This window comes from Corvus cornix, chromosome 3 (genome assembly GCF_000738735.6).
Source record: "Corvus cornix cornix isolate S_Up_H32 chromosome 3, ASM73873v5, whole genome shotgun sequence".
Classification (NCBI taxonomy): Eukaryota; Metazoa; Chordata; class Aves; order Passeriformes; family Corvidae; genus Corvus; species Corvus cornix.
This window is the reverse complement of record NC_047056.1, coordinates 33,535,987-33,551,192: the sequence shown is the minus strand read 5'-3', so window position 1 is coordinate 33,551,192 and position 15,206 is coordinate 33,535,987. Positions and strand designations below refer to the sequence as shown.

The window sequence follows — 15,206 nt, the reverse complement described above, 5'->3', positions numbered from 1 at the left end:
TGAAACAAATCTCTTCTAGAAGAGTCATTGGTAAAGCTTCTGTTGGCAGATCTCTAATGAGAAATGAGACTGTGCTGGCACTGACCTGCATGATCAAATCTGCAAGGTGTAATGCAATAACTTGTTCCAATTTAGATGTAGAGACAATGGAGGTAGAAACTGGAGCTTCCTCTTTGAGAAGCACAATTGTGTGAACATTCTTCAAGGACTCGTAAGGGATAGCCTGAAGCCATCTTGAGTATCTTTGCTTTGTGCTTCCAGCTCTGGGGTTCACATGCTTGAAGCCATCTGTAGTTGTAGGTGTGAATTTCAGTGACACAGGCTACTGCTGCTAAAAGTAATCTGCACTTAACATGCTGTGTATTTGCAGTTACATAATTTCTTGAACTGTTAATATAAATAAATTAATATTGAATTAATGTCTGTAATATCCTGTGATATTAGGTAGCGATAGAGAATAACAGAAAAAAAAAATTATTTTGTAGTCAATGCAGTGAATTCATTGGGGTTGATGACTAGAAACGGATGATCCAGGTAAAACTGAGACCAGCCAGATGTCTTTCCTCTTGAGGACTGTCCTCTGATTCCTATTTATTCTAATAAGCCAGCTAAACTGTTGTGCTGCTCTGGTTTTATAGCAGGTGTTAGGAAAGCTAAACCAAATGCTTTGTGCCCTACTTAGCCTCTGTAGCTTAAGTGCAATTTGTTAATATGTGCACTTCTAATTGAACTAATTGGTCAACAAATAAACAGCAGAGTATTGTTGAAACAGCAGTTTGCACATTTAAAAAAGTGAATATTGGCAAAGCAGGACTATTTTGGTTTTATAAATTCAGATAACTTTGAAATCCAAATTATGCAGTTGAATTTGCAGTTTACACTTAGCTGCAGAATGATTTGATTATTTTTAGATGTATGATCCTGCAACTCAAAACACTTAGGCTTAAAACCTGTTACTTTTCTGGAGTTTTGTAATAAATACATTAAATGAAATCAGAATTAATATAAAAATCTAACTTAAAAAAAATTAATCTCAGTAGGTGTACTGGGTTTAGAATAAAGGTGGATTTTGTGAAAGAAACTTCAAAGTAAATGCAGCAGGGGATTTCTATTTCAGAGTGCACCAAAAAGAGCTATTTTTAAAGCTGCAAATATCTTGTTAACATCTTCATTTGTTTTAAAATGTCAAGTGGTACAAAAAGCTATCTTCAGGCTAACATTAAAGAGAAGAAACAGTCTTTGGAAATGTCTCTCTTTTTGGGAATTGAAGTGAGAATAGTTGTCCTTTAAGGGAAAATGTGTGTGTAGAGGCAGTAGTCCTGAAAAAATCCTATATACAAGTCAGAATATCCAGTTTTTACAAATCTCCATAATGTCTATATTGAAGATTATGAGTGAGTTGTTCCAAATTTCAAAAATTCCCATTATTTTTCTTTTTCAGGCCAGTTGAAGCAAGCTGTTTGCGCTTTTACCACTTTACTTTAAAAAATATTAGAAATGTGGAACTGGAACTTATGACAAGAGATCCTTTGGAGTGACGTTTTTCAACTGAATTCTAATTTCAGGATCGAGTCCATATAGGCTTTTTGCTTGTAATTTTTTTTCCTTTCAGTCAGACCTCGTTGGTTTTTGACCCTATTTGGCATTCCCCTGTTGAAGCCCTGTTGTAGCCCCTTTCCCACTTGTTGATGCCTAATTTCATGGGTTACCTGCCTTCCAGCAATGTTATGTTGGTTGGGTGTCTCTCCAAAGGTAGTTATCATGTCTGCTGCTCCTCATAATCACTTTTGTGATGTTTATTGATTATGGTGCATCCCACAGATTGGGGAACAATGATATATATGAGAATCCCTGAAAAATGGAAGAGTAATTTCAAGAGTGGCATTATCAAACATTATTGAAATAATGTAATAAAATGTCATAATTAAAAAAAAGACATTCAGTAAAAATTCAAACAATCTTTCGGAAATTACAGATTATTTGCTTTTAACAGATCAAAACCTTCCAATGGAAAAATACCTGCTTTGATTTTTTTTTTTTTTTTTTTTTTTTTTTTTTTTTTTGTTGTTGTTGTTGTTAATCAGCTCTGGTCTTTAACAGCTTTTTATTAGCACATTCATCTGTAGGAAGCATTCATTTTTTTTTGATCTTGCATTGAAGACAAGGGAAACCTTTGTTTCATCAGCACTGGTTTAGGATCTTTTGTAGATTCAGGCTCTGTGGGGAGACAGCAATAGCATACATCTGTGAAAGAATGGATGTGCACTGGCAAAATCACTCAGCTGCAAATATGCAAGATATTGCAGGCATTTGTGAGGGGTCTTTGCCCGTGACCTGAGCCAGCAGGAGGTGATCCTGGGCCTGGGCTCTCCGGGGAGTCATTGGAGCTGGTGTGGTGCTGGTGCAGCCGGCAGACTCTCAACCTGCCACCAGTAAAGGGCTCTGTGCTGCGCCATCTCTGAAGCCATATGGGTGCTGACCATTTTCACTTGGGTAAAGCCTGAGGGTTTGCACTTGGGATACACTGAGATTGAATGAGATACCATGCTTTGGGAGGAGATAAACGGAAAGATATTCTTTCCAAGTTTCTAAGTGTAGTGAAGCCTGGAGGAGGAGGGTTTTGTATTGCCCGGCACTGTTCACTTGCCTTTTTTGCCTCCTTCTATCAGTGTTAATTTCTAACAGGGGAAAAAGAAATAGTTGCAAAATTGGAGGACCTTCCTTGGCATGGAGGACAAGGGTCATACCGGGTGGCCATGTCTCTGCACTGCAGTGTTTATACTTGTGCTGGATATAGGATATAAAACGTTGACTGAAAGCCAGGATACACAGAATTAAGAAAAACCTCCCACAAAGAAATGTGGGACTAACATAAACCCAACCAATAAGTATTGTTAGAGACTGACTTTAAAATTAGATCTCTCCAGGGTCACTAATCTTTGTTCTCACATTATCCTGTAATTTGTATCCATGCTGTATTGGTAGAAAGAAAAAATATTGTTGAATTTAATTTTATTTAATGCATTTGGAGCTTTCCTCTCTCTCCCTAACCAGTTGGGAATAAGTGACTGGCAGTCCCCATTCCAGCTCCTTCTGCAGAGGAATCAGAGTGATTCCTTTTTGGCATCGGTTTTGGCCAAAGTGCTGTTTCATGGAAGCCACGTGTTTGAACTATTCTTATCACGTGGGAATGCTCTCAAAGAAACATGGCATATGATGCTATGTGGTACAGCATATTTCATCTCATTAGGGCTTTATTGGTTGGGTAAGTTATTAATCATTTTGATATCACCTCTAACATGCTTAAAATTCTGTGCAACATTTATGTAGAGGAAAAAATTTGACAGATAAAGGCTTACTCCTAGGAACATTTTTAGTTTAAGTTGGATAAAAATGCCAATAGAACTATATTACACAGAATGATGTCTGGACATTTACAAGCATGACCTTGTTTGTTCTAGACAAGGATAATTCTATTCAGCACTAAATACTTAACTTTTATTTGTCAGACAGCATGTGACAGTAACTATATTTGGATTAATGCCTTCTTGGTGTCATTTTTTCCCCTTACAGAGTTATGGGTAAAAGAAATGAAATCACAAATCTCTCGTGTATCTGAAAGAAATAAAAAGTTCAGTTTATTTATTATGTGCATGCCACAGGGGAAAAAAAATCCTAAATTAAATAGAATAAATGCTACTGGCGCTGAAACCTAGTTACCTGAAACAATTCCTTCACTTAAATTCAGCTTAAGAATAAATCGTGTGATTGCCTTTGGAATCTTTCTAACTTGCATGTCAGCATCTCCAGGTCTGATGTGCCCTTACACATTGCTCTGCCATTTTCTGTTTTTTTTTAATTGCTGAACATGTACTTAACAATAGACAATCATTTTCTCTGTGGCACTCACCTCACAGGAGCTGTTTTTCTGAGTTCATGTTTTTTTCCCTTACTGCATATTTGTGACAAAATGTCACCCTTCAGAAGCCCTTGGTTCTGAGTACTTGTCATTGTAGCAAATTTTTGTTGTGCCCTTTTCTTTTAATTTGCTTTTAAAACTATTTGAAACAGCTGTGTGGCTTCAAACATAAACTGCGAATATGCAAATAAAATGTGTAAATATGTAGTACGTTAATGAGATGGACTTAGAGTTTTTTTTATATTATAAACAGAATTTTGTGCTTGTAGAACAGAAGACAAGAAAAAAAGTGATCAGAAATTGTTTCTTCCAACATGTTTCTTTAGCTGAAGACTCATTCTTGCGCCTCTCCTGCACTAATCTTGGGGCAGCAATGAATGGTAGAGGAAAAAAAGAGACATAATTCAATGTATAGCAGCTTTCCTTTATCTTGTCATCCTGACTCTCCTCGGCAGTCTCTCCCTGCTATTCTAATCAAAGTGGCCCATGAAAGAAAAATGGCAGGTTTGGGTAATATATGCAACTAAAATATTGTTGGTTCTGTCTTCAGTTTTGGTTTCAGCGACCACTCCTGGTCTGAACTGTGAAAAATATCACCACCAGTCCTCCCAGCTGTGGGCATTGACCCCTCATCAGCTCAGGGATGTTTGGGGACAGTTTTTGCAGCACTGAAAACTTGACCATTGCATTAGAGCAGCTGCATTTAGTGAAATGAATGGACTCTGAAGGCCTCTGCAGTCTTGATTGCTGAGTGAACACATGCCTAGGGTTTTGTGTATGTTAGTTAGCATCCTTTCTGATCCTCTCCAATCTCGTGAAGTAAGCAGCTGCATACTGTTGCTGCTTCATGCCACAACAAATGAGAACCAGTGCACATTGCTTTGAGCATATTTGTGTGCATATATAGCTATAGATAACTATATGTATAAAATATGTGTGTATGTACATAAAAAAATAGGATACAGGTTATGTAAAATAAAATGCTCTTTATTTTCTTTTTCTTCCTTTTAAAAAAATCCTGATAGAAAGAAGCTTGGCTGGACCACAAGCAGGAATGCAGGTGTCTTAAGAGCATTGAGCCCAATTTTCCTCCAGACTCTGTCAGACTTGCTGGCAGGATTGTTTTTAAACTAGTAAGTGACATTCTTTTAAATTGATTCAGTGCAGCAGATTCTGAGAAATGCTTTCTCACTCTACATTTTTAATGTAATTATGAGCTACAAGGCTGAAGTGACTGACAATGCTGAAAAAAATTGGACTGCAAATTACATTACAAGTTAACTGATTAATTTGCAGAAGTGCTGAAAGGATCAAGAGATACCAAAATGGACATAATTAAGCTCAAGGGACACGTTTATTGACTTTCTTTTCTTATGTCTATGTGGTAGCATTCTGAGCTTATTCCTGCCTGGAAGGAAAATGCAGGGAGACACTGCTTTCCCTTTAATACTCCTGAAGTTATTGGTGCTTTTCTATTCACTTAATGGAAGCCTCATTCAGTGTAGTTTGAATGAGTGGTAAGGACAGAAGCACTGGTAGCTAGACTTTTCTTTAGAGGGCATAATGCCATGCTGTCCATGTTGGGTTCTCTTAATCTCAATTACTTTTTAAAATATTTTTCTAAACTCTCTTGGAAGTCCCGCGTGTTTGATATTCCCATGGTTGGATTACTTTATATGGACTAAATTTTCTGTTAGTTTAAGCAGCTTATGGATGTGTGGGATTGTAAATCAAAAGGGATTTGCTCATTTTTTTGCTGAACCTGCTGTGATGCTGTCTGTGTTGGATAAAAGTGTGGACATTTGTTGTGGACTGAGGTGATAAAATATGATTTCACATTTATTTTATACATTGTTGGGAAGAGTTTGTGCATGATAGTTTTTAAAGGGCAAATATGTACCTAGTAATAATGTGCATTAATTATAGTCACATGAACTCTGAAACTACAAACCCTCATAAACTGATTTCAATTATACTCTGAAAGGCCAAAGTTACTAAAGGTAAGCTTCCCAAGTGTTAAAAAAATTAAAATTAGTAGAAAGTGTTACAGCAACAAAAAAATTTAGGTTTTTAGGATAGTTTATGGAAAGTCCTGGACTTATGTTGGTGCTGTTGGCCTTACCTAATTGTCTTATGGGTTTGTCACATGGAATAATCAATCTTGTAGAGTGTTTTCAAGACAAAGCATGCTATGTAAGTGTCAATTATCTGTTTTTCTCTACAGCTCAGACAATCAGTATGCCCTTCTGAGAGACTCTACTCTTTTTCTGATCTTCAGTCGAGTAAGTAATTGCCAGCCAGATTTCAGGAAATACTTCCAAGGTCTGCTTTACGAAAGGGCCATCTCATTTTCTTGCAGCTTGCCTTCTGAAGGTTTGCTCTGTAGAGTAACAGAATCAAAGACAAAAGCCTCTGTGGGAAAGAACAGTTATTTCAAAGATAAAAGGAAAAACATGTCTGTTGTCTTGAAGCAAAACTTTCACCTGACGTTTTGCTTTAATATTTTTATTTTCTCGTTGTACAATGCACATCTTGCCTGCTCACTTTTTAATTTACCCAGTGTCTGCCATACTACGTACAGTGTCAGTATTTTTACATACATATACAAAAATACATATATTTTTATGCTGAGGTTTTACTTTTTTAGTACTTATGTGCTATTGCATAAAGCTTCAAAATAACTTCCAGAAATAGGAACAAAAGTTAAATTTAAAAAGGTTATGTTTATATTTTTCTTCTACATGACTTTTCAATAGAGAAAAAAGGTGAAACTGTGCAGTTATTACTTTTGGGGCTTCACAAGTTTCAACTGCTTGGGTAGAAAAAGATGCTCATTACAATCTCTCAGTAGAGCAAATATTGAAATAGAAAATATTTTTTCCATGTTTTGTGGCATCTTGAAGACTTAGAAAGGAAGAAATACATCCTTGGTTCATTTTTGCATCTTGTTTAGAGGGATTTTCTGGAGAGTAATGTGAATATTTTGATTACCTTAATGTTTTTTAGTATTATTGAGAGTTTTGGCTAAAAACCAACTTGATCTATTGGTGTAGTTAGTTAGAAATGGAACCCACATAAACATAAAAAATGCAATACATAGTATTAATTTTACTTCTGAACACCCTGACATTCTGCTGCCTTCTCCCAAACTGCAAGGGCAAAGACCTTAATAAGGCAGCAGATTAAAGTAGCTAGAAGGAAAAAATTTCAATTATTTAAAATGTAGTGATTTTCTGCAATGGATATTCTCAAATCGTGTAACAAACATTTATGGAGAACAGATGCTTCAAATTAAGCTCAAATGATGAAGACTATGGACTGTTTTGCTTCATTACACTGCTGGGATGCAAGGAAAAAAAATATTTATTGTATCAATGGCTGATTGCAGAGTGGCCCAGGAGGAACTGGAGGGAAGAGTCTCCCTTTACAAATTAAATACTGATCACTTGTACAGCAGTTGTCTCTAGTGCAGGCAAAGATTTTTTGTAACTGATCATTCCGTACAAACTGGGGCTCCTCAGTACCCTTCAGGAGATGATCTCAGCTTTCCTAGACTTGACTGAATACAAGGGGAATAGTGTGATAAGTTGTCTGGAGAGAAGCTTGGTGCTGAGCATATGGATAAACGGTACAAAAATCTGTAGAGTGGCCAGAAGCTTCTGCTAAAATTCTCATTCTGAAGGAAATGGTGATATGGCCTGTGATACAGATGGGATCGCCATCCTCTCATGATACAGGAACAACTGGTCCATAGCCAGGTAGCTTAGGAGAAGGCAAATGACAGATCCACATTTAGTGTTTCATCTGTATTTACTCTGAGTTTTAATAACAATTCCTGTGGAATCTTCTTAACTCCACAGCACCAAGTGTTTAGGACATTAGCACATTAACTGAAGCTGATGCTTAACAGACTACAGTACAAATGGTCTATGCATAACCTTATGTAAAGGTTTTTACTTGTGTTGTTTTCCTGGCTTCCTTGTTATAGAGTGAATAGATGGTCTCTATGATTTTGGGGTTAAAATAATCCAAAAGTGTTTTGGGTTGGTGTGAGAACTTGTAGTAGCTGTGATGCTTTTTGCTGCCTCTGTATGCTTCAAAAATTCCTGTTATTTCATAACAATTTCCCCATTTCCTGCACAATTTTATGAATGGTGTTGATGAAGTTTTTGGTTTTTTCTGTACTTAGTGGAGTCTATACAAAAGTCAGAAATGCATTTTTATTAGAGGCCTAAATATATAGGAGAAAAGATTTCTTTGAAGGGAATCACATGAACAGAATTCAGGCTGTAATCTGAAGCAAAAACATTCTCAAGAAGCTTCTTTGTAATAGAAGATAATGTTTCAACACTAATCAGAAATGTGACAGAATTCTAATTGATACTCCTTTCATCTTTTTTAGGTTTTGGTGTTTTTTTTCCCCGCTTGGAATTTCAAAATATTTTATTTCAAAATTGTTAATGTCACTATGCTGTCCTAGTTTGCTTTACACAATTACTTTTCAACATTACTTTATACTGTTGGTTTATTTTTAGTGTGGGAGATATATGAACTGAATAGAAGCATATAAAGTTTTATACACTTAAATATATATATAATATATATAAATATAATATATATATATTATATATATATATTATATTATATATTATAATATAAATATATATATTATACTGCTTAAATATGTGATACATGAAAAACCCACAAAGCATGTGGAGGCATCCAGCCCTTTATAAAGTTCTTTTCCAATCTCCATAGTTCCTTGAAATTCCTTTGTATACCCTGAATTATTCCTTTATATACCTCACATTAAGTAGGAGGGGTATCTCTGAGCATTATTACTTTTGCTAGTTCTCATTTATCTTAAGACAATTCCTTCCTTCTTTAGTTCTCTGGGCTCTCTGTATGTTAAAGTAATTCAGAAGTAGTCTTTGTTTTTACCTGCCAAGACTCAGTGTTCAGAAAATAGTTGTTTGCTGTACTGTGGGGCAGATATTTTGCTACTTTACTTGTACAAGTATCAAAGTTGCATCATTAAATCCCCATGCCTTATTTAGAAAACTTTCCATAGGCCTTTTATAGAATTTTTTCTCCCACACCAGGTTTCTTAAACAATTGAAAAAATTTTCTTAAAAACAGAAAATGAAGACATTCACAAATTTAATTTCATTTTTCTTTTGGCCTTCTTTTCTTATGTGCTTTGGAAACGAGGTCTTGATCGTTTTCTATTAAGGTTCCCATGGGACTTTTTTCTGGATCACTAGCTCTGATGTCCTGGACAGATTCCAGTGTGGATAATTGCATTCTGCTTCCATCTCTGTCAGTTCTCCCTGAAGTTCCAGTTGGTTTTGGTATTCATGTTCACATCTGTCCTAAGCTTCAGTGTCCATTTATAACATGCTTCCTATATAATTTCTCTTCTTTAGTCTAGGGTTGTTTTATTTGCCAATAGTGAAACAAACCATGCCTTCCTCTCTTTGTTATAATACATTTTGCCATATGTTATAGATAGTTTAAGGTAAATCACATGTTGTCTTGAAAAATTACATTTGAAGGAAAAAGCTTTTTTGATTTCAAAGGAATATTATGTAAGAAATGCAAGTGTGTGTTTATGGTTTTTCTTTTATATTTTTTAAACTTGATTCAGTCACCTAAAAGTTTGCTGCTTCTCTTGAAGACACAGTCCTCATAGATATTATACGTTTCTATAGCAGAGATTTTCAATACATTGTGAAAAACATACATGTCTGGACTTCTAACATTTATATTCATTCATGCTTGCAAAATCACCTGCAAACATCCACATTGTTAATTTCACATGAGTAGTGCTGTGGGCAGCTATAGATGTTTATAATAAAATAACAATTCACCATTATGCAGAGATAAAATTGATTCACAGTGCATAATAAATCTCTGCCTTTTGTTATAGACTGGTGCTTGAATACGTTCGGCTTCACATTCTTCATTTTGTACTAACTGGTAGGAAAAAGAAAATGTGAAGCAGGTAATCAGGCAGTGAACTTACTAGGGCAGCAGCAGTTTTACTTTCCATGTTATCAGAGACCTGATGCATGCATAATCACATAGTGAGAAAATCAGGCACGGTGATTCTATCTGCTTCAAGATTTCTATCTGTAAAACATGAATAGTGGTGCTTTATAAGAAAGTGATATTTACTTCATATTCTTTCATATTCATTGTTTACCAGTTGCTCTGTATGAAACTCCTTTTGTTTATAAATACTTTTCTGTTTCATCTGCTAGCATAAAGTGTTTCTGACACATCTGTACAGTATGAAAGTATGTACTACTGCTTAAAGTTTCAAGCATATTTCTAATGTGGTTAATGTTACAAACCCAGATGCCTAATTTTTGTGTGTATTGTCTTACATCTGCTTACACATCTGCTTTATCTATTGGCTTTTGATCTTTAACTTGCTATCGTATTCATATGATTTGGCAGTAGCAACCTGATAAGCTCTACTGTGTGTTGATAGGTAACTGTCACAAAAAATGAGAAATGTCTGCCCTCTGTCAAAATTGCCCTCTGTCAAGATTAATTTTGGGACTGGAAATGTCTAGACTGTATGGCTGCCGTTGGACATTTTCAAAATGTTGGTGAAATGTGTTTATGACATGGTCTACTTTTTTTCCCTTTCCCCATAAGACACTGAACGGTTAAGTGAAGAAATGAAAGATGGCCTCAGGCACCTTGCGCAGACTTTGCAACTGTATTTGAAAACTGAGATCCAGGATGAGTCTCAATTGCCACCTGCAATTGACTTTTTTCAGATCTTCACAAAAGTAAGTGTTAAAATCTGGTTGCTTGACAACTCATAAATTATCCTTTCCTCGTGTTCGCAATTTATTTCTGCGTGGGAGTTCAGTAGATACGTTCAGAGTGTGATATATGACAAAGTGAATTCAAACTATTTTTTTTAAATTCAGTCAGTATTTAAGCAGAAGTATAACTTTTCTATAATTGCAACACTTCAGAATTAAAGCAGTAGCCAGAGGATATTATTTATTTTCTTTTTTTAGAATTGTCATGTTAAAGCTGTTGGGTGAAAAAAAAGCAAGGAAGTTCAAATATAATTGAGTCAATCAACCTAAAATTTTTTTACAGTAATAAAGGGCATATAACATCACTCTTCAGCCTAGAATTTTTCTGCAAAGTGATATATATTTGCAGATATGCTCCCATGCTATTTTGTCATTTAGTAGTATATGCTAATGTTTGTGGTAGTACTGTATCCCACAAGCTGCTTTTTCCAGAGGCGTTGCAGATTATTTATTCTGAAAGACTACATGTAAAGTATTTAAAGTTAGTTTCCACAGTATGTAAAATGTTTGTTGTGTTACTAACTAAGTATTGTTGGCTTTTAGTGTAGATATTTTATTCCATTCAATTCGGGAAGCTAAATTCAAACAATGCTAGCAGAAATATTTTATATGAAGAGTACTCATAGTTTTAACTCCATTTAATTTCTTTGATTCCTAATTGATTGATAAATTCTACCTTAAGATTTGTCTTAAGTTATTTATGTTTTGGTTGTTTTAGTAAGTGTATTCTTATGAAGTAAGCCAAACTATAACATTTCTTTTTCTTCTGATATAAATAAAAGAGTGAGCCTCTTTGAGAGAAATGAAATAAAAATGCTATAATTTTTTTTTTTTTAACATTTAAAAAAAATCTGTTTGCAAAGTTATGGAACCTTCTTTTTTGCTGTGGACAGGAGTAGGAACAATATAATCAACTGTGTTGCTTTTCTGTACTTTTTTTTTAGTGGTGATTAGACTGCTGTGATGTAAAGCTGTAATTTTACCTGAGAAACCACTCAGTCTGAAATAGACCCAGTCAAAAGGTTGTATAGATAAAACCCATTATGTAGTACCTCGTCTCCACTGAAGCTGTTTTACTGTCTCTGTTGGCGTGCTGGTTTGGCCTGAACTTTGTCAGATGCATTTCACTTGAAAGATGCACCTTGTGTTATCGGGTGTAGAGGCTTTGTGCAGCTGAAGATAAAACTGGTTATCAGAAGATGATCACTGCCTACTCAGTTTGAACTGAGTTGCAGCTTGTAAGAAATTCTTTCCGAATGTTGTTGCCTTCTATGTAATAAGCAAGCTTAAGATGGAGACTGGCCGTGGTGGCTTTACAGAAACAGCGTGATGATTACTAAACACATTGGAACACTGGTGAAGAAAATAGAGAAGGCTTTTAAATTTTTTATGTACACACATGCACAAGTATGTGCACATATGTGCACCTCCTCTTCCCTCCCATGTATTTTACTAAGGTGATGTAAGTGGCAATCAAAGGCAGAGTGAAAGCCAAGACTTCCCAGCTCCGTATCTTGTTAACTGGAGAACTGGGAATGCTCCTGTTAATGACAACATTTGCTCCACTATGGCTTTGATATCACACAGATATTTTAAACTTGATGTATTCTGCATGTTGACTGTGAATTTTCCCCCACCCTATTGAAAAGGACTGAGTTTTTAAGTTATTGTTCTTTGGTTTGGGGTTTTTTTTGTCCATTAAAGCAGGGCTCATTTCCTTCTTTTGCTCATTCTATTTAGTCTGTGTGGTAGTCTGCCCTGAGAAAATGGAGAGCAAATGACATCTACCTGTCATGTGTACACATACTTGATATCATTAATACTAAAAAGAGCTGGCAGAAGGGATAGGAGAGTCTGACTGGACAGGTGAGTGGTTGGGAAAAAGAGCTGTCAACAGCCATGTGCTTTACATGAGTAAGATTAGTATTTCGTTCAGAGTTCAGTCAAGCACAACTGTCAAGCTTTTTGTAAGACCTTGTTGTCACTGTCTAATTTTCCATGTGGCATTTTACAGCCTTCCCAATTTGGTTGTCAAACGAGTGTGTTATGAAGTGTGATATTGTATTAAAATATTAATTTAGTATGCCCCCATCCCTAGTGAGGTAGCAGCAGCCATTTTCTGCCATTCCCACAGAATGTTTTTTGGAAGCTAAACTGGATGTCCATGCAATTTTTTTTTAATTTATTTTTTTTTTGTTTTGTTTAAGCTGAATAGGGGTGCTTATTTTCAGCAGGTAAAATTTAAGACTTTGGAACTGTAAAGTCTCTGATAAGACTTTTGCAGTCTCTTCTCTGTAGTATAACTCTAAAGAAGACCAGCTGTGATGACTTCCCTGCGTGGTCATAGAATAAAGAAATACTACAGATACATGACTTCAAGATGTAATCTTGTTTTCCCAACTGCCTCCAACATTCCTTTCAAGTTCAGTAGGTGCTTATTCGAACATTGAACTTTTTTGGATCGGTTCTTTCATTGCGTGCCGCAAAAAGATCCAGTCAGAGGTCATTTTTTATTCTGTTTGATGCTGGATCCTCAAGAAGGAAAATAAACAGACTGTCAGACAAAAGAGAAAAATTATCCTGCAGTGAGGTGACTAAATTCCAGATGGTTCTTGGAAAATCTCCAACCTAATTTAGGTCAAAAGAGCTTCTCAGAAGCTCTTTTAAACAGTCCTCCTTCTCTGTTGTCCACTGCTCTTGTCTTTGTGAAAATTAATTACAGTTTTATTCACTTGCCTGTGTTGCTTAATAGGCAGAGAATGCCCCCGAATGCACATTTGTAGAAACTGCCCATTGAAAATCAAGACAATTTTGCCATTTCTTTCCATGGGAGCAGAATTTCACCCCAATGTATTTTTAGTTTGCATGAGACCTGTGGAAAATTCCAGCTGTACTGGATGGGGAGGTGTTTCAGAAGGGTTATGTACCTTTCTTTCTGACAGTGTTGCCCTGTCCTTACTAGACAATTTGCTTTTGTATCAACTGTCCTTTGAGCTGGAGTTGAATTTTCTCATTTTTGTTATCTGATCACTTTTTGGAAGCTTCAGTTTATTTAACATGCCATTTATCAAGGTTGTGACTGTTTTAAAATTCTGATCCTCAGTATTAAACAGAATTATCTACAGCTAATTACGTGGTAAGGCTTTAACTCCACTGAGACATTTTCTAATGTCAAGATAAATTTTTGACAGCGTGGTTTTATGGTTTAATGATGTTTCCATAACCTTGAGATAAAATCAGTCCTTGCTTTTTATTCTTCAGCTTTTACTTACATGTGTGAGGAGGTGTCCTGGAGTCCTTTGAGACATTTAATGGATGCGGGATAAAGAATTAAATTTTTTGTATACATTTATGGTTCTTTTTATACCAGCAGACAGAACCATGTGAACCACTTTAAGACATTGAATAAACTCTGTACCTGCCATGTTGACTGTGAAACTGTGACTCTACTGACGGGAATCAGGCCTAAGATGACTTCTTTTAGATGAAATGTAGGCTTGGCATTTTACATAGAATTGCAACTACTCACACTGTGTCAAAATTGATGTTTTGATGAAACTGTTGATAAACTTTTTGGGAAAGGATGCTGGATTGAAGATTTTAGGGAACCCCATAGAGCAGAGATGATACATAACTCCTGAAGTAAGAGTCTTTTTCTAATTTTTCTGTTGCGCAGAATTTCTCTTTCTGGACAGTATTTTAACCACACATGGGGTGATAGGGACTAGACAAAGGATTTTTGGCTTTCTGAATTTTTCAATCTTTCCTGCAGTTCCAATCTTGACAGCTTTTTGTTATGAACAGATTCTGCTTTGAAAATAGATGTGCTGCTTTCTTTCAGTTCACTGGAGATGTCACACACCTGTATATGTGGGAGGTGAGTAGTCTTCTTTATGCAGGTGGTGGATGTGCTGCTCACCACCCTCCTCTCAGGTGCTGTTCTACTCATTCCTTTTCAGGTCAGTTTAGAATGGACACAGATTGAAGAGCAAAAACAGGTCTGAATGACTGTAGAGCTGTAAGTCTAGGATAGTACAAATAGAAGTATCTGTATGTATTAGAAATATGTGCAACTTTTATATGTCAGATTAACTTCTTTTCGTCTCACTTTTTTGAGGTTTGTGAAATTGACATTAAAGTGAAGAAGAGATACAAGTTTGATGCTGTAGGCCAGTCTCTGTGCCCACAAATAGTTTTAACCAAAAGACCAGTTGTCCATTTACGCTGTTGTTGTAGTTGATTTTGTTTTTAACTTCAGAAGAAGTAAGGAGGTTCTATGAAGTGCAGAGGTACATCCCTCAAGAGCCAGTGTCCTAGTCTCTTTAAAATCCTTTGTTCATTTCTCCTATCAAAACTTGGATATATTTTACTTGTTCTTCTAACTTTTCTGTACTTACTTTTTATTCCACTCAATGCTTTGAAAGAATTTCTTTTCAACATAAAAG

General features: G+C 35.8%; 1 protein-coding gene across 8 annotated transcripts in view; it reads left to right on the top strand.

The window, feature by feature from the left end:
- SMYD3 (SET and MYND domain containing 3) overlaps positions 1 to 15,206 on the top strand; it is a 397,286-nt gene that overhangs the window by 48,308 nt on the left and 333,772 nt on the right. For 6 of the 8 annotated variants that reach the window (XM_039569868.1, XM_039569866.1, XM_039569867.1 and 3 more), the window contains exons 3-5: positions 4,945 to 5,052; positions 6,144 to 6,201; positions 10,586 to 10,722. In XM_039569868.1, the coding sequence (XP_039425802.1) occupies positions 4,945 to 5,052; positions 6,144 to 6,201; positions 10,586 to 10,722 (303 nt within the window). The remainder of the gene's footprint in view (positions 1 to 4,944; positions 5,053 to 6,143; positions 6,202 to 10,585; positions 10,723 to 15,206) is intronic. The other 2 variants (XM_039569870.1, XM_039569869.1) reach the window with 1 other exon arrangement.